Source organism: Copadichromis virginalis, linkage group LG15 (genome assembly GCF_057382275.1).
Source record: "Copadichromis virginalis isolate Kocher_CV1m ecotype Utaka linkage group LG15, C_Virginalis_male_GT1.1, whole genome shotgun sequence".
Lineage (NCBI taxonomy): Eukaryota > Metazoa > Chordata > Actinopteri > Cichliformes > Cichlidae > Copadichromis > Copadichromis virginalis.
In genome coordinates, this window is record NC_140632.1 from 836,683 (window position 1) to 862,032 (window position 25,350).

The following is a 25,350-nucleotide window of genomic DNA, read 5'->3' on the forward strand; positions in this document are numbered from 1 at the left end:
GGCAGCAGGAGCAGCACAGCACTTTTAATTTTTGCAAATCAAAGGATGCACAGTCTCTGCACACATGAAACATAATGGAGTGCTGTGCTCATTTATTCACAGTGACAACAACATGCTGATTAATACGATTCACAACAACAAACATCCAGCGTGTGTGCGTGTGTGCGATTCCCGTATATTTAAACGCATCGACCCAGGTAGACATCCCAGCACTGCTCACCGATCACTTTGGGTCGTGGCTCGGAGCCACAGGGCTCTTCAGACACCGTGACGTTATTCCTTTAAAGTAATTACTCCTCCATTACACTGTCAGTAGAATCTGCATTCTTTTATTCTACTTCCAATCACTTACTAATGTGTTTTACAGTCAGTGTATTGATCACCGACCTCTCTGTTGGTGTAACTTACACAAACACTACCGTTGTTCCCTTATGGCTCATTCAACAGTTCACTGAGATCCCTGCTAAACATTTACTTATTTACATTAGTTACAAATAAGGAAATGCACTACTTTTGTAGTTTTAGCACCAAAATCTATTTACACAATGGCATCATTGGTGGCATAATATTCCCTTTTTGTGAAAGCTGCACCGCCTTCTGCTCTACGATGGCTGATCACGTTGCTACTCAAAGACATCGTGTTGGCTGAGTACATGATTGGTTTGACCAATCAAATCAAGAAGAACAGCAAAGCACATGAAACTTGAAGAACATAATCGTCACGTTCAGTTGCATTTCCCTCGCTTTGCTCTGTTTGTTGTAGAAGGACAGTTTGAGGTATTGTAAATGTTTGCATCCAGTGGAACAGCTGTGGCTCAGGAGGTAGAGAGGCCAGTCCACTAATCGGACGATCATTGGAGCCTTGACTCCAGTCAGCATGTCAAAGCGTGCGATAGACAAAGACAATTGGAATAAAGCTTTGTGTGAAAATGGCTTTAAGAAAAGCACAATTTGGATCGTCCACTTATCACAGTTTCTCATTAATTGCTTAGCAGAGTACAAAAGTGCTTCATTTGGAGCTGTAGTTGCCTCCTGAGCCGTTTTGCACAGATGTGTAGATGGTATTCACATAAATGATATTGCTGAGCCTAAAGACTTCCCAGAGAACCAGGATCTAATCCCTCATTTCTACGGTCGCAGAGCCTTTCGAGAACCAGAGCACATTTTGACAGGTTTGAGTGCCAGTTGTTGTGTAGTGTTATTATCAGACGTGGAGTCATTTCTTTGAGAACCATGGCAGACACAGACTTTGGACTGCTTCTGTTTCATTACACATGATAGGCTCTCCCGTTGTCCAACATTGGAGCCAGCAGTTTTGTGGTACCGAGCTCGTTAGCACCAAAATATTTTAGCATTAGATGCTGCTTGAATGTGATGGCTTTAAATATACTGCCATCTTTATAGGTTATTTAACTGCAACTACTGTCTGGAAAACATGAAGTAAAGGTTAGTTGGATTTTTTTGAAAGTCTAAAATGCCGCAGAGGAATTCCCACCAGGGGACCGGAGGCAGTGTGCTACTTCAAAACATAACAAGTGTATACATGAGGTGATCTCACCTCTGTGTCTTGAGTGCCGAGATAACTTCATGGATAATCAACAAGTTCTACATAATAGTCTAAAAGAAACATATATGTCAGCCAGTAGGTCAGTATCTCTCTGTGAATCTATGATCTGCCGTTTTTCGCCGTCTCTTCTTACGCCGTCTCCCGGCGACACCATCAAAGCAGGTGACCATCATGACGTTGGCCTTGCAGAGGCTGACCTTGCGCTCCAGCCGCGCCGTCACCAACTCAAGTGCTTCCAGATGCTCCAGGGAGTCCACCTCGAACGTCTGCCATAGGTCGACTGGGGAAGGACAATAAGGGTCAGTGTGCCGCGTATACTTCTGTGTGTTACTGTATGAGCAAAAAGGAGGATGAATGAAATCGTGGAGGTCAAAGTTCACATGGTAGATTTTTCTCAGACCCACAAAAGTCATCATTGCATTACAAAACATTCTCATACTGTAAGAACTGCTTTGCCAGCAGGGCAGTTTGTTGGTGTGACAGCCTCTTATTCCTTAACAGCATCACGTGCTCTGTGATTAAAGCATAATATAAAATGTCACATGCTGGTGAGGGTATTACTAATGGTGCTAATGAGAAGTGTGGATGCTGCTCCTGTAAAAGGAGGCTACAGCCTGCTGCATATAACAAGCTGATTACTTGCTTATTCACTGAAGTGCGAGCTCAGATGATTAGTCATTGAACCAGTTAATCAGCTGATTGCTCATGTTTTAATCATTTCAGTCACCTTTCAAGCAAAATCACCCAGTTACAGAATTATGTCTTCATATTTATTTTATGGCTAAACTATACAGAAATGTTACAACAGGTCCTACAAAACGATACGATATGAGATGAGATGAGATGCTCTCCATCTGTGTGCAAGCCTAGTACGAGCCAGAACAGTAAAGTACATTTGTATTGTAGCCTGTGTTTTATAGCCTATAATGGCTGAGAGACCAGTGTATAAGCTGTGTACCAGTATGTCAGTATGTTGGCACCAGATTTGCCAGATACACATTGCATAGCTACGCTAGAGTTAGCTCGCTAACCAGCCCGGGTGTTTATTATGGTGTGAACACAGACTGTACATAAAAGATGAACATAGCTTCTGAGTCTAAAAAATGAAGCCATTGAGGAAGTGCCTTAAACCTGTATTACCTATCACGGCCAGCAGAGGCGTCCCTGTGGGTACATACATGTTATAATGAAGTCTTCTCTGTTCTCTTGCTCTAACACCATTAAATGTATTCTCCTGTTAATTATATGGACTCAGCTGCTACCAACAAGTCTTGATGACTTTAACACTATGGTCCTTCTCAGAGTCAGAAAGTAAAGTCCAGTGACTCAGGGTAAGCCCGGAGGCTAGCCTGAGTGTGCAGCGCTCCTCGATTTCACGGTCAGGTCGGCCACGCATAGCTTCTGGTTTCAAAAGTTAAGATGAAGGTAGTGAAAGGTTAAGGTTCACAACAGGACTTCATTGATACTGAGCGATTGCTGATGGATATGTCCGTGTTTTTATATCGCCTGTGTGAAGTTTTGCTACCTAACACCGTGGCTAGCTGGTTAAGCTCAGGACGCTTGCTCATTATCAGTGTCACTGGCAAAGTACTATGCAAAGATATATATACAGTCCTTAAACTGAAACGAGCTGTTTTACACCTGGAAAAAACCCAAAACAGAAATCAAAGTTCCAAACATGAACTCAGTGATGACGATGGCTCCACCGTTGTTGTTGATCACGCCAAAAATTGCCTGTTTCAGTTTGTTTTTAATGAACTTAATGCCCATTTCCTCCTCTTGCTTGTTGCCATTTTTCAACTGGTCTTAAGCTTTTGGGACTGTATATATTTGCTGGTGACCAGTGGACTCGTTTCTGTTAGATATTGTTGCTCATTGTTGTCGCTGGAACTGAGAGAGACATTAATGGAAGGCAGGGAGAAGTGTGGAAGCCAAAGGCTGTTCGAGGAAGCTAAATCTAGATGACGACTACTCTTTTCAGATATTAGCAATAACAGTTACAGTTAGTTTTTAAAGAAACTCCACTGACACTCGTGGTTCCACGTGGCGGGCTCCAGCATGAGGCGGCGTTTGGCCAGCTCCAGCTCTCTCCTCAGGTTGTTGTATTTGGCTCGGACTTCGGAGATCCTCTGCTGACGGTGCTCCAGGAGCTTCAGCTTGGCGCTGAAGCATGTGGGCCCCTGAAAGCAGAAACACAACCCTTTTCACTTTTTTTATTTATTCAAAGATTTTTAAAACACAGCTGAAATTAAGTAAATTTAATTTACTCTCACCATTTAAACAATGAGCCCTGGAATACTGTATGTGAGTACTTTGTAGGTTTTAATGAAAAACAGCATCCACCTCTCAGCTGCTCTTCATATAAACATCATGTTAGGGCAGAGATGGGGGGAGCATGGCAGTCGTTTGGGGGTGGGGGGAGGGGGGGTCAATAAATCCATATTTACAGTTTTTAAAATCTGGTGTTTTACCTCCATTCTGCTCTGCTTGTTCTACGTCTTTGTTCGCCGCTGCAGCACTGACCCAGTTTACCCCATGTGGTCATTAAAATTGTATCAAAGTTGCCTGAGACTGGTGGAGACAGGGAGGCGTCTCACGGGGCCAGACCTCTCGTCGTGGGACATTACGTCACCACATGGACCCTGTTTTGCTATCAAGCGCATTTTAAATGCCAGACGGTCTTTTATGCGAGGTTTACACAGTCAGCTTATCAAGCATGCTCTTCTTCTGCAGCATCGTGCAAAAATACTCCCACGAGTGGGAGATGTTTGGTCTCCTAAGACATTTCTGTCTATGATTTACTCACGACGGACTCCTTTTGTATTTCTCTCCCATTTAATATGTTTACTGGATTCATATTCTTCGGACTACGTTGCAGAAGGAAAAAATGTGCCACATTTATCATCAATCATATAAGAAAACAAAGTTTTATGAGACACACATTACATTTAAAATGGGTGGAAATGAATATATGTTAAAGGTATGAAGACCTTGTAGCTGCTCAGTACAAACACAGGGTTAAATTGTGATTTGCTCAATAACTCGACTTCCAGTTTTTGGAATATAATTTTCACGAGTTAATCTATGACCTCGAGACACTGGAGGCACCTCATTATTACTGTCAGTAGTGCGTCGTTGTTGTTTTTAAGCACTTTTTGCTGTTTAAAAATACTGTAAAGTATTTGTGTTTCTTATGTTGTAAATTTGCTCGGGACTCTTATTCCTTGTTTATTCGAAGCTTTGTGGGAACCTGCACGCTGTCTGTCACTTTGCTGCTGTAACGCGTGAATTTCCCCAGTGAGGGACAATAAAGGATATTTCTATTTTATTTATCTTATTCTACTCTTATTCGCTGTGGTCTGTTAAGTTGACACCATAGCTGAGGTTTCTCGCCTCACAATATCTGCGGCGTCTCCTCAAATCTCTGCAACAGAGACGGCAGATCATTTCAATTTATTCCATTTAATATATCAAAAAATGATATTGTGGCAGCATTTTATTCCATAACAAAAAATGGTTACTTACCATTTCGAATACAAAAAGAGAACTAACTGAGTTCTACGTCACAAACAAAACAACAACCACAATCCTGTTTTTGTGGCTGTTCTCGCTCGTTGCTCGCAGAGGTTATAAAGGTCATACTGTTTATTATGTAATGCCCTTTAACCTCCAACAAAAAAAAATCAAAATAAACCCAGCACCTGTTTGCCAGCACCTGCTCTTTCCTGCATCCTCTGTACATTGTCGATCTCATAGACCTTGATCTCGTAGGCCTCTGGGATTCCTTGATCCATCCAGCGAGACCGCAGACCGCTAGCCGAGCGTCTCAGGGTCAGAGGTGAATCATGGGAAAGGTGGCGCTGCTGAGTACCTGGAGCCAAGAGCGCCAACACATGTAAGGCAGAAGCACATGTTAGTGGACTTTTCTTGGTTCTTAATGTGAGTGTTGAGCATTAAATAGAAAAGTCACAGTGAGTCACACATTTACAGACGAGGCAGCTACAGCAGGAAACGATTCATGAGCTGCCGTATGTGGTTCCTGCTGGAACAACAGTTTGCCTCGGGCCAAAGTGCAGCCGCAGAGCTGCCAGAAGTCAAGACCGGAGACACAATTACTGCAACTCTCAGTTTGAGTCAGTCTGCCAGTGCAGGAAAAGATAGTGAGTGCTTTATGTTTTCAAACTGTAGCTTTTAGTTACAGAAGAGGACACATGAGGACAAACTGAGCGCACGCACAAAAAGCAGTTAACAGTGTATTATTTCAGGGGACTATTTAAGAGTCATATACTTATTCAAGTCGTGTCTCCTCTGCTGTTCCATCATCATCACAACAGTGAGTGTGTTTGCAACATAACTCTGTTAGCGTGCATAATCACGCACACACCCCTCTGTGTAACACAACCACACAAACGTTTTCTGTTTCCATCAGTGAGAATCCTTCCTGGGTTCATGTATTAATGATGCGACTTCCTACACAATCTGGCTTTTAATGCCAGCGAGGAAACTGGGTCTGGCTGCGTCCAGCACACATGTCGTCTTTCATTAATGTCACATTAATATGTTATGCAGTCAGATTATGAGCCAGCCATGTCACCATGAAGCTGGCGTTGGCGAACAGCGGCGCTAACGTTTGCATAAGAACGTCTGCTTTGAGCTTCTGTTGGTTTGTTTTTGTTTGCTTTATAAATCAAACTTGAAAACTTTCCAAAAGTGAAAGTCATTTAATTCATTACATAAAAATCGTAGGCGCTCTCACCTGTACCACCTCGTCTCCGAGACGGCCGGCCGCTGCGAGCCGCGCTGAGGAGGGAGCCGCTCCTGTCGCTGACTGAGTCTCTGGCTGAGGTGCTGCTGCCTGTGGCCTCGCTGTCCCTCACCATGCTGTCATAGCCACTGCTCACCAAACTGTTTCTGTTAGAAAAATGCAGGGATGTCTTCCCCATAGCTGGTGGTAAATCGCCGCTCAACACGCTGGTGGTGTCACTTGCGTGCCCACTCAGGTGATCGGGCATGCGGGGAGATGTCAGTTGACTGTACGGGGAGGGCAGTGAGGTCGTTTGGTCCGATCCTCCTGTAGTGGGACTGGGGGCCCTCTCCTTGAGAAAGTCTGAGAGGCGACCGTTAACAAATCCCTGAATGGCAGATTTTGTGGATGAGGATGTGGAGCTCTGGCTTGGAGTCCGGCTGATAGAGCGATGAGACCGTGGAGGGGAAGAGGGGAAAAAGGAGGATGTGCGTTCGTGGCTGACTGTTTTACTGTCTGGAGACACACTGGCACTATGATTGATGGAGTCCTGCAGGGTTTTGTGGGAGACGCCGGGGTTCTTGATGCTAGGAGCTGACGATCGACGGACTTTGGGGCTAGACGTCTTGAGCTTTCCCACAGCAGAAAGCTTGGAGTGGATATGCCTAGAAGACTGAGTCGCAGGGTTTTCAGACGGGAAAAAATGATGTTCAGACCGAGGATTTTTCCTCGGGCTCCTGCTGGCCCTCGGAAAGGTACAATCTCCCTCAAAATTGCCTTTATAGCCAGACTTACAAGCTCCTTCAGTACTTCCCCTGGAGCTTCCCCTGGAGCTCACAGAAGCGTTGCTGCCGCCTCTTTCTAGGGCTGGAAAGTCTCTTGGGATCCGCCCGAGAGAGCTCGTCCGTCTAGCCAGCTGCTGTAGTTTGGCACTGAAAAGCCTGCCACTCTCCTCCATCGGTGACCTGAGCCTCCTGCTTGTATTATCACGTTTTACTGCTGAAGTGGATTTATCAATCACAGATCCAATACCCTTCCTGAAAGTAGCACCAGGATCCTGTTTGAAGTCTGTTCCATATCTTTGAGGAGAGGAAATATAGAGGTTGTGGTTAGTAGGGGAGTGCTGCCTCGCCTTCCTCCTCTCGAGAGTTACCCTTGGGCTGCAGGGAGTGGATGATGTCAGCCCCCTTGAGTCTACGAGGTGGGCATCCTGGTGTTTGGCACTTTGCCATGCTCGAGGTAAGCTACCTGTTGAATAGGAGCAAAGGATGGTTTCTTGGCAACCAGGTGACTCACCAGTCCTCTTGGGTGTATCTCTGCATGTGATCTCAGTCCCCTCTGAAAGCTCTGCAGTGTTCGAGGAGTAAACATGCCCACGGTCTCTGGGGTGGGCCTTGTCTGTGTTTGTCTGCTCACACGTTTTGTTGTCTGGAGGTTTATTACAAAAACTCAAATGTTCTAAGACGACTGGCTCATAAGACATTTGGCTACAAGACTTGTCAGTCTTTTTGACATGTTTCTGAGAAGCCACAGGTGCACACTTCTCCTGAAGGACCTCCCTGTGTTCTGAACATCGAGCTGTATTTCTAATGGACTCTGATTCTGACCTGACTCCTGCTAAAGTTTCACAGTGACTTTCGTTGTCTTTGGCACAATCCAAGTCTGTATTAATCAACATGGGGTTAATAAATGAAGGCAACACCCTTTTCTCCCTTCTGACTTGATGCTGGGACTTTTCAGTGCCAGCAGGATGAGCAGCAGAGCTTTCGGGAGCACCAGAGGAGCCTGGAGCTGCAGATTCCTCGCTGACGTTGCTGATTATCTGGATTGGCTGAGAACTAGCCGAGTCTTCAGCGTGTGCCTGTGAATGAGCTCCGTCTCTGATGCAAATAATATTTCCACCTGTCCTTGCTCTGTCGTACGCTCCACTGATGGTCACCTCTTCTACCATAGAGAAAACAAGCTCATCTTGACCTTTTAAGTCCAGCGGCTGCTGAACGGTCACTGTGATCGTGGCTTTCATTTCCTTAACATCCTGTTTGGGGTGACTGTTTAGGACGTCTCCGAGTACAACACTTTTAGCCAGGGAGTGTGAAGAGGAGCACGTAGAAGAAGGAGATATGGGGGAGCTTTTGCCAACTGGTGAGGTCCTTTTGTCTGTTTTGAACCAATCAGCAGTTTCAGCTCTGTCCTGTTTGTGTGAAGGTTCAAGTGCAAGAGAACTGGCCCCTGCCGTGACCTTTGCATCCACATTAAAGCGCTTGGAAGAAACCCCATTACCTGACTTAAGAGTCCTGGTGTTAGAAGGCTCAGAGCGGCAGGTCGCGTTCAGACCCAGAGTTTGATTGAGCAGTTCCTCGCTGGAACTGGTGGCACTACACTCCTCACAGTCGTACAAACCCGAATCTTCTCTCTGAAAACTGTCTCCAGCACCGTCTGTTTGCTTTTCTCCAGCAGAGGTCTGACTGCAGCTCAGCCCCTTATTCAGCAGTGTCTGTGGAGCTTCAGTGTCTGCGCGTTTTACAGATTCCTCCGGGTGCTGTGACTTAACAGTGACATTATTTAAACAGGCACCTTTTAAGGAAGATCTGAGCACATCCATGGTCATTTCACTTCCATCGATGCACCCCAGACGTTCTTGAAGTTGAGCAAACGTGTCACATTTGAGACAGTCCCTCTCTGGTTGCTTCCTTTCTCCTTTCAAAACGTCGGTTTGCCCCAGAAGAGCTGACTCTGTCGTCTTTTCTACTTGCAGCTGAGGAATTCTCAGAAGCTCCTGGAGGAGAGCAGCAAACTCTGGGTCGTCCAAGTCCGCCTTGTTAGGGTGCAAAGACGGTATGATTGGTACAAACTCGGGCTGCGCCTGCCTCGGGGCTGATCTGGGGTGGACTGAGCCGTCTGAGTCTATCTGGATGACTGTGTCGCAAGACTGTTCACTACTGGAGCGTTCATCCAGTTCATCACGCAGGCGAAAAGGACGGATGTCGACGTCTACCTCATCGGTAGAGTGGAACGCCCGCAGGGAGAACGACTGCAGCCCTTTTTTTTCTCTAGTCAGACTCCTCGCACAAGGAGAACATGAGGTAGACTGCTGTCGGATGAAGGTGGATGATGCTATTAGATAAGTCTTATAAATCCAAAGCAACATTCAACAATTTTGGGGTGCTAGATAAAGAGTGACATGATTAGACTCTGTCATTTATACTACCTTCGTCCTCTTCTGTGTCCTGCGAAAACGAGAAGCAAGCTGGATGGTAGAGAAGTTCTCTTGAAGGTGTGTCAAAGAATCCATGATTTGAGCAATTACTGTAGTGTGGCAATTTGTGTGGCCCAGGGACTCTCGAAGGAGCAACGTCAACTTCCCAATCCTGCAGAAACAGTGCAACGTCATGTGAGTGTCTGTGGTCGCAGGTTTAACTGCACCAAAGTCAGAGTAAACTTTATTGTCATCTCTGCAAATCCAGTGCAGCATACGAGCCGACGAGGCTCCGGTTACATCAGCGCACAAAAAAAAAAGCTAATAAATCGACATAAAAAGAGAAGAAAATAAATAAATATCAGAGCTCCAATAAGAATTTGCAGTTTGGGGTGGTTTACAGTGGCCTGTGTTGCAGCTTGTAAACCCGGAGTATAAATAGGTTAAAGAAAACAAAACAATTTTCCTCCTTTGTTTTAGATTCTTACTTGTTTGCGGTGCTTTTCTGTCCACTTAGAAGAGACAGGACGATTGGGCCCAGCTCAGAATGGGGGGGTTTATTTTTGTTGACACCCCTCATACCACTACACACGTCTATCATGGTCAACTTGGTGGCGCCGCGGGAACCTACGGAAACGATACAGTTGGACTTTAGAGGAGGTAATGCAAAAAGATTTAACAGATGCAAATCATAAAATATCGAAATTCTAGAATCAGTTTCTGAATATTTCACTGCAACCTTTTCCAATGGTGCTGCTCTCTGTACGTGGAGGCTGCACGTGAAGGGTGAAGAACATGATGGAGCTGTCACACAGGTACGTAATAAAGTCACTGTGCCGACGTGCTGCGACGGCTGCATCCAGGAGGGAAGCAGCCCGCTCGGCAGTGGGGGCCTTCACCCGGTTGTGCTTGTGTAGCTGAAGGAGAGAAGAAGCAGATGCACATTTGCTGTAAAATCAGCCCTTTCATCTGTTACATTTATCCCACTGTTGCTGATCACTGTTCATTTTGAAACAGGTTCAATATTGTTAGAATGAATCTTGTGTCATTCGTCTCAGCAGCAAAACATTCGGGCTTCAGTCATTCTTCAAGTGTTGACTGAAAGAACAGAGAGGATGTGGCGCCCACACACAGACACAGTGTAATCAGATATAATGTGCTGTGCAGCATAATAGGTTTCCCTCCCAGCACCATTATCTTTTCCAACACAGTGCGGACCATTATTGTCTAAATAAAGATGAATAAAAGTTTCTCACATCCAGAGGGCACACACTCACGCCAGCTCGCAAGCACCACAGACAACTAATCTAACTAATCTAGTTGGCATGAACGTGTAACGTGAGAATACTGTCTCTTTTGAAACAATTAGAATAACTTTAAACGGGGGTTTTGCTGCTGCTGTCTCCTATCTGCAGTAAACAGTATCACCTTTGCTCCCTGTTGTCTACTTTGGGTTTGTGTTTATGAAGATTTATTAGACTTTTATGCCAACAACAGTAACTCCACTACTACAGATGTGGGTCACTGGGCCACAGCGTGCCGATGCAGAGGTAAGGGAGGCACAGGAGTTTAACAATCCCTTCTCTTAATGGTAAAAACCTTCAGTTCTACCTGGACTCCGTAGACTGGGTCCTCCTGGAGTTTAATGTGGGCTTTCGGGCTGTCGTGGATGCTGCCTAATGATGGAACAACTTCCCCCAGCAGATCCCTCAGCGTGTCCTCCTCTCCGCAGCACAGTTCGATAGCAGACACTGACACACTGAGATCGGTCCACGTCCTCTCTCTGCGGCGCTCGATGGCGCTGTACAGCCAGGAGATGGCACAAGGAATCAAGCCGAGCTTCCCAATGTTCTCACCACTGCCCACCATGCTGGACCAGGACCCTGAGGTGGAAGGGGAACACATAGATGCACAGATTTTCTATATATAAAAATGAAGTTTTTGCAAGACTCGATTCGGTCTTATGAAAAATGAAGTGCACCCCAAGATTCGATGGCTTGCAGCTATTATAGACCATAATCATTAATTTAAACCAATTGATTTCTGTATGAGTGTATCAGCCTTCAATGTTGTGTAACAATTTTTGTCTTTACAACATTGCTTAAGTTCATTGAACTTTGCAGGCATTTGTTTATAAGTTCTACTGTGGGTCACCTTGACTGTTGGGGGTCATTGCCTGCTGCATGACACAGCTTTAGCTGGCTGAGCCTCACATTTGTCTCTAGGTTAGTTTGGAGTTTATGGTGATTATTTGACTACTCGGTTCCCAGGTGACTGCATAAGCCCAAATCCTCATACCTCCACCACCGTGTCTGACACTTGGTATCAGGTGTTTATACTGATCTGTTGTGTTTGTTTGGGTTTTGGCTCAAATGTTGCTGTGTGTTACAGCCAAGCACCAACATTTTGCTGTTGTCTGTTCAAAGGACACTGATCCTGAAAGCTAAGCCACGCTGCCATCCAAACAAGCTATATGTTTTCAGTCTTTCTAGCAGTGCCTTAATGAACTTTAACTTTAACATGCTAACTGAGGCTAACTGAAATGTAGCTCTTATGCACCGTCTAAGCATGGGTTACACACATTTGGGTGACCTTCTGTTAACCACACCTGAATGCTCCAAACCAGCAAACTGTCAAAATGTGCTCACACCTGCAGATCATCAATGAATCAGCTGCAACTGACTAACAGCACCTTCTTGCTAATTAGGGATCCCTCTGTGATTCTTTGGTGTGCACTTATTAAGAGTGTACTTAGTTGGACTGTGGGCCGCCTTGAGTCCTTTGAAAACCCTACTACATATGACATACATGAAGGTATGCATCCACACAATATACACTACATTCACAAATACACAGTCTGAGTGGCACAATCAGTTTTTATATTATTTATGTCTGAAAAATATACTAACCATATCAATGCAACGTGTTGCTGTCAGAAACAGTTTTTCTGGGCTGTTTAATAAATAAAATCACAGCTTCTGCTGTTCACGTGCGTAACAGGAGATACAAGTCGTTTATTCCACTTAGCAAGGGAACTATTTTTTTAATTTTCCAAAAAAAAGCATCATCAGCCAGAGTTAGTTTTTGGGTAGCTCAGCTAAAAATGATTGTACGTCTGGCTTCTGCACGTGTGCTACCAAACACAATGGGGCCATAGTCGTAGCTGAGGCCATGGGCTCAAAATAGTACACGCCAAATAATGAACATCGAACTGTAACATCTTAACACTGAAATAAAGGCAGGGGAGGAGGCGTGCTGAAAACAGCACATCACAGAGCACACGTTCACTTTCAATGCACTGCAGGCAGAAATGACTGAATAATAAAAGATTTCATATCAGTCATAAAAAATATCTGCAAGATTTTATATATGGATATATAGATAATCAGATTTATAGCAAAGTCTTGAAATGGGGCTAATTGCAGGAAAGCATTGGCACGAACAAAACACATCATATATAATCTCACAAGAATAGACAAATAAATGTTTTTATGGACCGATGCCATATTGTGTCTCTTTCTAGTGCACTTTTGCCCCACATTACTCTTGAGTCATGGGCTTGTTTCACCCTATCTCGTCTTATCCAAACTCTAATTGAATGAGGATAAGAGAATTGGTTTACTCCAATTAAAGGCCGAGCGGCCGTTATTCAGAGAGAATAGTATTCTGTGGAGGAGATTGATGCCCCCCTGGCCGTGGGCCACATGTAGTCTGTACTGGCCAACTAATTCAATCAGATTTACGGAGAGTGGCGTCATGTGAAAAAGCAGGTCCAAGGAGACCCTGTCCTTACCCTGTGTGTGTGTGTGTGTGTGTGTGTGTGTGTGTGTGTGTGTGTGTGTGCTACAAATCTATTAAACCCCTTTACCGCTAAGTGCAGGGCTCCATCTCTCTAATAGCAACATATCACAGTCCACTTTGTTTGCAGGCCCTTCTGCTCAGCGCTTCAGCAAAATGAAGTGAAATATTTGCCTAAAACGTCAAACAATGGGAAGCTTTTACAAACACATGCATGCTGTATAACTGATGATCAGGCTTTTATTTATAAAGTAACAGGTGAAGGATGAATAACTTAAAGGGAAATGTTTGTTTGTTGGTTTTTTTAAAGAGCAAAAAAGAGAAAACTGACTGGGAGAGGAGACAAAAGACACGAGGAGGCTGGAGATTTGTATCGAGAGGACAGAGGGAGTTTGAAGTGATAAAGAAAGGCTGAAAGATTGCAATGGGATAGAGGAGGAGGTGGGGCGGGGATGATAAAAGCATCCCATTCCCATCTTGAGATTTTAACCCATGGCCTCTCACAAGGACCGATTACTCACCCACATCAGCACAACCCAAGCCCAGGACACAGGCATCGCTGCCGCTGAGCACACAGCGGATGACATCAGCCAAGACGCCTGCACACACCTCGGCCTGGTCGAGAGAACAAAGGACAGCGAGCAGCTTGTGAAGAAGCGCACTCGGTACAGAGCAAGAGCAAAGCAGAACGGGGATGCAGACTGATTCCCTTGGGCTCAGATACTGTAAGCAGAGCTTGGATAAGGCTGAATGTAATTGATGGACTGTGTAATTGTGGTGGCTATCCAGGGCCTATCAGTTTTCAGGTCATCAGACAGAGAGAGGAAACTAACAGTGTAGGATAAAGAGGAGGGAATATGTGCTGTATACATGTAATGCTACACAATCCACTGTCTGCCAACCTGATCACCATAGAAACAACTAAAGTCATATTTAAATGCTTTGCAACAGAGCCACACCTGGCTTGACTCCTGAGGATATGCACTGTCAAAGGTGAAGGTCTTCAGCTGACTTTTGCCATCCCTGCCCAGTGTCATGGTAGCACGCTGATGGCTTTTGGTGACCGGCTCCACTATGGTTACTCTCTTCTTGGACGGGTCGATCCGGAGAACAGGTGGTTGGCCTTGGCTCTCTGACAGCGATGGGTTCACCCTCAGCACGACTTTCACCTGTTCGCCAAAGGAAATGGAAACAGAGTCGTGATGAAATTTAGACACAGTACAGAACAAAATATCTGTCCAACTGAAAAATACTGTATGAAAAAATAACAGTAAGAAAAGCTGTCATGAGATTGCAAAGAGCATGAGCTTAATCTCAAATTATTATTTACCCAAAAATGCAGTTTCCATCAGCTTTAGCTGCGCTCTGTGTTTGCTGTATGAACTGTACGCCCTGCTGTTTGTGGGAAATTATCAAATATCAGAGGAAGGTTGGACATACCCACTGCAGCATCAGCACCAACCCATTCTCACTCCCAGCTCATCAGATATGGGTGCTTTGTCAGAAAAGCCTTCCCATTCAATTATAGGAGGTTACACAGACTCAAGCGTCCTCAAATCACAGAGCAGAATTTAGAGTCATTTAAATGCTTTTATTTTACTTTCATTTTTAACCTGAGTTTGGGGGGAAACAGCCATTCGTGTAATGCTGCTTTGAAGTTTCCATTAATCAGGGAATCTATAATACCCGAGTAAGACTTCTAACCAGCCATCAGTACTGCATGTGAGAGCTTGTTGTAGCATTGTGAATATGGTAGCACGCTCTTGTTAATATTTGGTAAAGCAACACTACGGATGAGCAAGGCTTCATATATCCTCTAGCTGTTTGTAGCGTAGTCTTGTTTACAACCTGATGGACTGAGCATAACGTCCAGGCTGGTCTTAGCCACAATTACAGCTAATTAACTAAAAGCCACATCACCTTGTGTTGTAGCTGATACAGTCTGCCCCATGCCTAGCACAACGATTGCTGGTCACCTGCAGCCAATTTAGTATTTCCCGTGAACCTAACCTCAACAAGCATTTCTTTGGACTGTGGGTTTAAAAAACAACAACAAAAAGAGGTCTTTCTTGCTGCAGTGCTAGCCACCATATCATCATGGCATGACGCTACAGGCAAACTGTAAAATGTCTGTATTGTTTAATATTTAATGCTTTAACCTCATTATAATGGCATTATAATGTATTTGTTGCTACTGTCCAGTCTAAGCTAAAAAGCTGAACGCTAACATGATGCTAGCATGTAAATATACAGCGCTAAATGCTAGCAGGTACCAACAAAATGAGATCTTAATCTAAACGCCAATGAGGCAAGACTGAGCAGTACCATGCCGCACATGGAGTCTTTAGGAAAGAGTCAGACTGTTTTATCTGAAAACTCTACAGTTTATTAAATGCATAAAGGGACTAGATACTCTGCTTTTACTGTACAGCGTGTATGTATGCTAGCTGATTTATGTGCAGACCACAGACAGCAAACAGCAGCGATATGGTGTCTGTTCTGTTTATGCATTCATTTTTTTTTAAACGTATGATTACCAACAGAGGTTTTTGACTCCAAAAACAGCTGCTGAAGAGTAAAGGAAAAGTCAGACTTGTGCTCTGAGCCCCTGCTGTTCAACAACAGGCGGCTGAAATACTGTCTAAATCCTCAGCTGGAAAAGAGAAAACCTGGGCAGAACAAAGTGATAAAAGAGTATTAGGGCATCTTTGAGATCCTGAAGCAATGGAGGTGAACTTTGTTGAGCTAAACAGACAAACTGTCTTTGGACAACCAGTCGCCTGTTTTGTAAGGACATCAAATATAAATGAACTGACAACCAAGAATAAAATGGTGAATTGAAACAAAAGCATATTACCTTTAGGCTGCAACACACCACATGATTCAGTCAGTGCAGCAACTACACAACCGCCTCATACATCATACATCAGCTGCATGACAATGCATTCCTCCTGCTGTATCTCTGCATGTCGTGACATTAATTCCTTAATGCACATCTCTGGAGGAAGTCTGAGATTTAGCGGCTTTAAGCTCTTAAATCGAGTTATATCCTGATTCTGACAGGCTCCTAACAAGGCTCACAGGTCTTGGTCTGCAGGAAAACAAGGCAGCATATACCAGACAGCGCACCCTATTAGGGCTTATAAGCCAATTATAAAATTGTTTTTTCTGAATTCAGGTCTGCAAGACTGCAAGTAGATGTATGTTCTGACACCCACTCAAATGTGGTTTTCCTGAAAATGCACAGGACTGCATTACACCATGATGAGATCATCCTACATTGACTGAATTTGAAAAGCCATTTTCCATCTGCCACATGAAGGATTTTTTTCCCTTCCTCATGATTTTAATACCTTACGCAAGAAGTGGTTTCTTAACCATATTGAACACCTGTCAAACTCTTTTTATGAGGGTTAAATTATTCAGGAGAACCATTTGCAAGCTGAGAAAATCCTCCTCGACTCGCACACGCATGCATATTCTTGCACGTTTAGATGTACAAAGCTGAGTGCTCAAGCAGGTGTGGCCGGCGGTGTGGTCTATTTGAGCCCTTATCTGTAACTCTAGACTACACCCAGGAGTCCATCTATGAGACGAGGGCAGGGCCCCCAGCCATATTGATCTCCCCGAGTTTCTCTCCCTGAGGAGGTGAGGAGAAGGGAGGAGGAGAACAAGATGGAGACATTAGCACCACATTACAGTGTATCACAACGGACGGGTGATATAGGATCTCGTCCAAATTGACTGAGATCTCCTTACCCCACAACACGGATGGTCAAAACACTTCCAAGATGGTGCCTGTGGGCTCTTTGTCAATCAGTCACCAGTCCAGGTTTATTCTATATATTTATACCTCACAATACAGGACACGTAGTTGCCCAGTGGCGTATTTCATAGTGAAACCTATATATATTTTCCTTTTTAAATAATGCATGCAGGATGTCTGTGTGTATTATAAAGCAGTCAGTAGATGCTGCACATTATATCCAGTGGTGGCCGTCAGTTGATTTATAGCACTGCATTAAATCCATCATGTTAGCCTGATGTGCAGAATTCTAAGTACACATTATAGCAAAGCAGAGCACAATTTTTGTGATTGATCCTATTGCTAGTAATATGCCATGAAAACACTGTACACTGATCAGGATAACACTTGAGTGAGCGAAAAATCTTATTGACTGTAATTGTAGCTTGCTTAAAATGATGAGCCAGTATTCTGCCAGTGATCCATGTATGATGACTAACCCTTACTGTGCACTTCACATGTTACACCTCGTCGGTAGTGGGTTGGACCCCCTTTTCCCTTCAGAACTGCCTTAATTCTTCCTTGTAGATTTAATAAAGTGCTGGAAATACTTTGGTCCATAATACCAGGATAGATAGGCTCTATTAAGTTGATAGCTGGAGACTGTTGAGGCCATCTGAGTGAGCTCATGGTCAAGAAACCAGCTTTAGATTATTTGAGTGCGCTATCCTGCTGAGGATACTGCAGGGATGGACGTGGTCAGCAACGATACGTGTGTCGCCCGTAGTGTTCAGACAATGGTCACTTGGTGCTATTTGGACAGAGAGTTGAAGAGAATATCCCCCACAGCACGGACTGAACCACTGATACAAGGCAGGACAGATCCATGCTTTCGTGTTGTTTATGCCAAATTCAGACCCTACCATGCGACTGCTGGAGCAGACACTGAGACTCATCAGACTGGACAATATTTGTCCAATCTTCTGTTAAGGAACATCACTGATTCCATGTGAACTGTAGTCTCAGTTTCCTATTCTTAGCTGACAGGAGTGGCACCCAGTCTGCTGCTTTAGCTCGTCTGCTCAAAGGTACATTGTTAGTTACTGTTCTTACTGTCTTGGAGCAACTGTGACCACGTCATTTCCTCTGGGATTAAAAATATATTCTGATGTTGTAGGTTCAGAGAGGATTTTCAACCATTGCAACCAAGATATCGAAGATATCGAAGATATCTTGGTTGCTGAGGTACTGTTACCGTTCTATCCACTCTGTGCAATTGAAATGCCACTGGTTGGATATTTTCTCTTTTTGGGACCATTTCCTGTAAACCCAGATATGTTTGTGAGGGAAACTCCCAGCAGAGTTTCTGAAATACTCAGACAAGCCCGTCTGGCGCCAACGACAATGTCCGAAATCGCCAACATTGCCTAAGTCATCTTTCTCGCCCGTTCTGATGTTCACTTTGAACTTCACCAAGTTGACCTCACCGTGTTTACATGCCTGAATGCATTAGCTGCTGGAATGTGATTGGCTGACTAGATATTTCTGTTAGTGATCGACTAAACAAATGAAGTTCCCGGAGACTTTAGACTGTTTTCCAGTCTTTCTCCCTTCGCAGTGCTGATGCAACTGTTGTTCAACGAGATTAGCTCAGTTTGACTTATTGTGACAGAACAACGCAGACACATCGAAGCATAAATGCAAACAATGACATCGACCACTACGGCGTAGGCTGCTCCACTCCATTAATAATAATAATAATAATGGATTGTATTTATATAGCGCTTTTCAAGGCACCCAAATCACTTTACAATGCCACTATTCATTCACTCTCACATTCACACACTGGTGGAGGCAGCTACAGTTGTAGCCACAGCTGCCCTGGGGCAGACTGACAGAAGCGAGGCTGCCATATCGCGCCATCGGCACCTCTGGCCAACACCAGTAGGACACAACGACTAGGACAGAGGACCCGGGGATCAAACCGGTGACCTTCCGGTTACAGATGCGCTTCCCGACCCCCTGAGCCACGGTTAAGATAAGGACTATAAATTAAGCATGGCTACTGCTCTGACAACCACACCGCCAGTGCTGAAGCCTTTTGGTGGTCTATACTAGAACAACAGCGGTTGTTAGCAGAACATTACGGTTGGGGAACCTTTTATCTAAGGCTCACACATGTACACATTTAAATTCTGATTCTCTTGTGAACTTTCTTTTTAGCAACAATTAATGAGTGGCTGGTTACAGTTTTACATTTTTTAGTCAGACCTGCATAAGCAAATTATAAAATGCATTTAGGCCTGCAGCAGCGTGTCATCGAGGGAAAATAAATAAATAGGCAGGCGTGCATTTTTATCCAACCCCAGTGTAAGTAATGGTCTCCAGCCTGGTGATCACTAAAATTTCTGCTTTGTTTTTGCTTCATGACACATTTTAGTAAGTGCCTAAATTATGTTCTCTCCTCCAAGTATCATAATTGATGGGATTTCTGAGCAGTTAATGTGTTTCAGTGTAGTACAGATCAATTTGATGTGCTAGAATTTGAAGTCTACCTTGCCAACGCTGGGCGAGTCCTTGGTTCTAGTGGCAGCTTGCAGCAGGCAGGTGGGGACGGGCGGTGGGTTTTTCTGGATGATTTCCCTGAAGCAGGTGGAGAGTTGAGAGGGAGCTGGATCAGAAGCATGGCCCTTTTTCCTCAGTGTCAGGCTGAGCTTCTCAGCTGCCCTACGGGAAAGAAGTGAGGGGGTGTGTCATTGCACGGAAACTCCTGGTGCAGCCAGTACAGATCCTTTTCAAACACTTGCCGTTATTTGGTGTGCATATATTGGCTTACCTAGTCAGAAAGGACATAGCTGCAGTGTTGGCGATGGACACCACTCTGGATATGTGCGGGATCTTAGAGGTGGTCTGTACAGCCCCGACATCCCTGCAGCTCTGATAGGCATCATCTGTAGCCTGCAGGGGGAAAAAGCTCATTAAAAAATCCAAATGTGTAATTGCACTGCAGCACCCACTCCAAAAGGGGCTATTATCACGGGAATTACTCTGGGGAGGAACATGAGGTGGGCGTCTGTGTAAGTAGGGCACGCAGGCTGAGAGGAGCACGCTGGGTTAACATACACCGTTAGTCATATTACAGATGCAGCCAACTGCATTTGGAGTGTGAAGGATAGTTTGTGAAGGCTGCAGTGACTGCAAAACGTGATTCAGATGTGACACATAGTCACATCATCACTCAAGCAGCCTTACACGAATATATTCCAACACTCCAACGCTCCAGCGTGGGCGTTTAGGGTTCATTCATGAGTTCACAGTGTGTGTCTGTGTGTGTGAGCGGCGTGGTCGACTCTGCACGCAGCTCGATGTGAACTCGTGCTGCAGGCCTCTGAGCCAGCAGCGGCTCAGCTCGTTCTTAAGGCAAGATAACAAAGTCAACTTTTGTTAGCATCACAAACGCAAAGTGCCAATTAGTGCCAGAGGAAATCTGCGGTCATTGTCGGGAATGAGGAAGCCAGAGATAATATGGATAATGCACACTTCCCCGAACCCTTCTGCTTTCTGCTTTTTGACTCGCGTCTTCTGTCGTAATCTTTTTTTTATCGCTTCACTTTCCCTTGCTCCAATTCCTCATGCGGTCTTTTATGATGTCTTGTTTTCCCCTCTCCTTCCTCGTTGCCCTTCCTTCCCTTCAACCCTTTCATTCCTTGCCTCCAATCTTGCACACTTCATTTCCTTCTCTCCTCTTCTTCCTTTCTCCCTCTGCCCTTCTTTGCGTCTCCTCACTTCTCGTCCTACGCTTTCGCTTTCACCGAAGCTGTAAAAACCTCAGTTGATCTGCTCTCAAACTGAAACACGTACGAATCATTTCTTCCACAGCCGTGCACAGTACAGGAGCGCTGTTATTGTCACATTTGATTAGACGTGCCTTCAAAATAACAGTTTTTAAAAGAATCTCTGAAGACTCCTTTGGTCCATTTAAGCACTCCTTAGTATTCTCACATAGTGATAACACGGGCTGATAAATTGAAAGTCTCAGTCATTTTTCAAACAATGGCTCTGTTATTTCAGACAAAAGTACACAAAGCAGACTTTCTTCCTGGATGGTGACTGCCACTTTTGACAACTGCTGCTAGCAGATTTTTATCAGCTAGCTAACTCCGGTAGTGCTAACTCTCAGAGTTGAGTGAAAATGCAATCTAGAGCTGACTCCGTTTTTTAAAATGGTAAATCTTTTAAAAGGACCTTACACAGATGCTTATGATGTTAAGAAGGATTCTAAAAATGTGTGCTATCAGCATGTAAGATCACACTTTATTTTATGCTAACATTATACTCAGATCCTTAAAAGCTCAAGCTGCCCCGTGTCTGCAGTTCACTAAGTATATATCAAGAGCTTATTATCAGTACCAGAAGCAGGACTAAGTTTAGATTTTACGATTAGTGAATGGAAATCAATTTTTAGCTTTGGCAGAGACAAAGCGTGACAGGGATGCTAATGTTAGGAATAGCTCCTTTAGTGAATATGCTAGCATGAAATTGTCCTTGTCCCTGAGCTGTTTGAGAGAGCTCCCGGTAAACCTCCACCCTTGAAGCAATTTTACACTGTAGACACCCTCCTAAGATATATCTATATGCAGTTTACAATAACATTGTGGTTCAGCAAAATGAAAACTGTGATGCCTACACATATTATCTGTCAACCAGGTCAAATATAGTCCTAGAATCTGTCACTAACTACATTAAATGAAGGATTTGGGGTATTTTTAGTTGTTGGCTTACAGAGAAAATGAGCCAACTGAGTAAAGAAAAGTCAGTTCTCAGTCACCTTGTACAGGTTTATAATCTTTTTTTATTGGGGACTTGGGAAGGACACGCTCAACCACCTTCTATCACACTAATGCATATTTCGCCAGCCGCAGTGTTTAATACGACCGTCGCTCTATTGATCACAAGTGCTTTTTGACCGGCCGCTCTATTGATCACAAGTGCTTTTTGACCGGCCGGCTCTTGCGACAGAGGTAAATCATGACCCAATTCCATTCCATTAGCAAAAGTACTTTTGAACAACACACTCAGCCACGGGATCGAAATAGGCTCTGATTAGGCCCTATGAATCACTGGCTCGCTGACACGTGCACCCGTAAAGGCACACATTACCCATATAGCTCGTTAGGAGGGTATGTGAGATTCAATGCTAAGAAAAGGGCTCATAGTGGTACCTGACGGTAAGGGTTTGTGGTGACACCATTAGCTCTGGATGCAGATTTAGAAGCCACCAGCTGCTGCTGCTCCTCCACCCAGCGGCCCATATCAGGGTTGGGGAGCTTGGGCCCCCTTCGTCTGAGGGTCTGTGGGGTCCTTTGAGGCGTCCTGGGGCTGCGTGGGCTCTGAGGAGTGTGGCTTTGATCCAGAGCCTCCCTCGAAGCCCTGTCTCCTCGCTTTGCTTCAATTTGTCCAAACAGTGAGCCAGTGCTGAGGCTGGCTTCAAAAGAAGGCTTGGCTAATGCCTGACCCCGGCTCAGAGCCACATGGATGGCCTCTTGCTTGAGCTGGTACAGGTTTGTACCGCAGGCTCCACACTCCCCCTGGTCTCTTTCTCTGAAGTCCGTGGTGGACCGACTATGGACCCGGAGGTTTTCATGAAGAAATGCCGACAGGTCACTCAAGTCCTGCACAAGTGAGAGAACATGGCAACAGGAGTTACAGACAGGAAAAACCTTTGCTGTTTATAGTACCTTTTTATTATTGCACAACACTCGCCTGTAATTGACTGACAAAATAAGATAAGTCGAGCGCAATCTTCACATTAGGACACAGTAACAGTCTAATCTGCTCTGTTTGATATCTGGCTGTATGAATGATCACTGAGTATACGAGAACAGAGTCACGGGAAGCCACTTTCTACATGGAGGTATTGATTAACACTGTCTTTATGATCTTTAACAGCCCAGTGAAAAAACTGTGTTTACTGCATCTCACGAGTGGATGGAACATGTCATAAATCTCAATTCACTGGAAACTCTCGGAGACTAGCATGTCATCCTGGAAGAAGGGCTTTTTTTGTCTGAAACAAAACAGGAAAAGCGAGACGTCAGTGTTTGTGTGTCTTTTTTCAGCCAATATTAGCATTTTGCTGAATGTCATGTCATCACTGTGTTACTGTAATAGACAGCTGCTATCTGGATTGGATGTAAAAAATCCAATTTAATTTGGAAAAATCTGACAACAGGAGGTTAGAACAAGTAAAATCGTGCTACTTTAAAACAGAGATTTTGACACCTGAGGTTCAGGTCTGGCCCGGCTGTCACAGCTAACAAGAAGGAATCAAAAACCATCATCTTGTTTTTCATCCTGAGAAAGACACACACAGCAGCATCCAGCACACACTGTTTCTCCTTCCCTCCTACACACTACAATGACCGATGTTCCCTCACAGGAGTTCAACAGGAGCTCTTAAATGTTGCAAAATTTCACTCAAAGCCTAAACGTGCTGAAACAGCTGGTGCTAAATAAACTTCCCTCATAAATAATATATAGGGATAATAATCCTGATGTATCAAAGAGGCAAAAATAAGCCAGACTGAATTTCAGGTTAGACTGATGACAGATAGAGTATAAGGTGCTGCAGAGACAGCAGCAACTCCATCTTAACAGATGACGTTATACACCCATGATGCTACTGAGAAATCACGCTTGGATCAATAAACCTGCGAGCAGCTAGATCTGGCTTATCAGATTTCTACTGACCACGTCTGTGGCCGCACGGTGCCTCCCATCTTCCTCCTGCTCTCCCTGTGGTCTCCAAAAACATGACACACCCCATCCCACTTAAGAGGACAAAAATAAATAGCCTTCCCTCAATGGAGAGAACTGTGGAGATGACACAGGGATGTCGCCATGAAATATTCATGGCCATTTAAAACCACTGGCGCAGGAATGTCACTGGTTTACTTTGGCGAATGATGGATTTTGGTGGTGATGAATGTGCAAACGTGCACGCTTCTAAAGAAGGTCCCACATGAGCCTTAGAACACTTGTTAAGCATCACCACTATAGCCTCAAAAGGAACTACCAGTTATGCTTCTGTGTGACATAAGTGTCATAAAATGTTTTCACAGCAGGTTTATTAGAGTTTATCGGCCCTCGCTGAAGCATTCATGTCTGCTTTTAACATTTTTCATGCATATTTATTCTTTCAATTCACAATATTCATACCCAAAGAGGTTATTTGAGAGGAAAAAGCAAGTTTGTGAATACTTTTGTCACTAAATTGCATCACAAAAAATATGAATGTGCATTTCTTTTAATTAATGTAACAAATATACACCAGTACCACCTGCTGATAAGCATCCATATGCTTTCAGCTCCTGTTTCATTTCAGTTACGTGTTGTCTGTTGAGTCCAAACACGAAATTTTATATAGACTGCTTCGAAAGCACACGGCTGCACTGTCACGACTGCCACTTGATCCCCATCACAGTATCATTGTCACTGACCTTGCAGGAGAAGTGATGGTGAACAGCCAGGCTAAGGGCTTGTTTCTTCAGAGCAACAAGGGTCGCTGAGCACTTCTCGCAACGAGCAACTTTCCGATCGGACCTCCCAAAGCCGGGATTCGCCGACATGGAGCCTCCTCTACATATAGTCCTAAAGGACATGGTTGTCCGGATGCGGTCTCCTACAGATCCAGGGAGGGACTTGTAAGACGGGACATCGTCTGCTCTCTGGCACATATTCCGATATGGGTCGCCCCTGGACCCTCCGGCACCCACAGGAGAGGGGCGCTCCTTGGGCTGGCGGTCCTTCCCTGCGGTCTCAAAGTGATGCTGCACTTCTGCGCTCTGAGAAATAAATCATGATAAATAAGGATGTATGTGGGCTTTGGCAGGGGGAAATTAAATATCAATCGACTTGGACTACTGTAACCACACCCAAGTGTTTTGTTTTTTCTAGTGCAACAGTACTCTCAAGAAACTCTAAACCCCACAAATGCTAACAAATTTTGCCCAAAACGAACAAATCGGACTTACCCAGAGACCTCCTCTGATCGAGGCTGGAAACCCCTCTCTTCCTCTTCCAGTCAGAGATGACATGACAACTTGTAAATATTTAAAAAGATATCCGAACAAAGGCGGGGGGCATTTTCTGTTATTGTTGCCAATCCTGGACCTGGTGCAAAAATATCCACTGACGTGAACGCCTAAAAAAACAAACTACAACAAGCTGAAATGCTGGGCACAGTCTCTAAGATGTGGAGTGATGGCAGTGGCACAGTGGAGAATGAGTGAGAGCGCACG

At 44.5% G+C, this 25,350-nt stretch overlaps 1 protein-coding gene across 3 annotated transcripts; it reads right to left on the reverse strand.

The window, feature by feature from the left end:
• Positions 1–25,350, reverse strand: kif26bb (kinesin family member 26Bb). Of its 3 annotated transcripts, none has more exons than XM_085431256.1 (15): positions 25,084–25,350; positions 24,550–24,894; positions 22,273–22,722; positions 19,887–20,008; positions 19,606–19,777; positions 14,265–14,474; positions 13,827–13,920; positions 11,119–11,390; positions 10,247–10,424; positions 9,996–10,134; positions 9,520–9,679; positions 6,324–9,399; positions 5,269–5,438; positions 3,597–3,747; positions 1–1,847 (listed from the first exon to the last, which is right to left on the reverse strand). In XM_085431256.1, exons 1-15 carry the CDS (start codon positions 25,144–25,146, stop codon positions 1,648–1,650), a joined length of 5,802 nt encoding a protein of 1,933 aa, XP_085287382.1. In that variant the 5' UTR covers positions 25,147–25,350; the 3' UTR covers positions 1–1,647. The 3 variants fall into 3 exon arrangements, with proteins under 3 accessions (XP_085287382.1, XP_085287381.1, XP_085287383.1); XM_085431255.1 differs by having other exon boundaries at positions 6,324–9,402; XM_085431257.1 differs by having other exon boundaries at positions 1,734–1,847; positions 5,283–5,438; positions 6,324–9,402.

What these genes read in the sequence shown, in the direction of transcription:
- kif26bb (XM_085431255.1), bottom strand. Translation starts at nt 25,146, where the DNA reads ATGTCATCTCTGACTGGAAGAGGAAGAGAGGGGTTTCCAGCCTCGATC. An exon ending in CCACAAACCCTTACCGTCAG is followed by an intron (nt 20,009 to 22,272) that starts GTACCACTATGA and finishes TTCCCCCTGCAG; the next exon opens with GCTACAGATGATGCCTATCA. An exon ending in CGCCACGTGGAACCACGAGT is followed by an intron (nt 1,848 to 3,596) that starts GTCAGTGGAGTT and finishes GTCCTTCCCCAG; the next exon opens with TCGACCTATGGCAGACGTTC.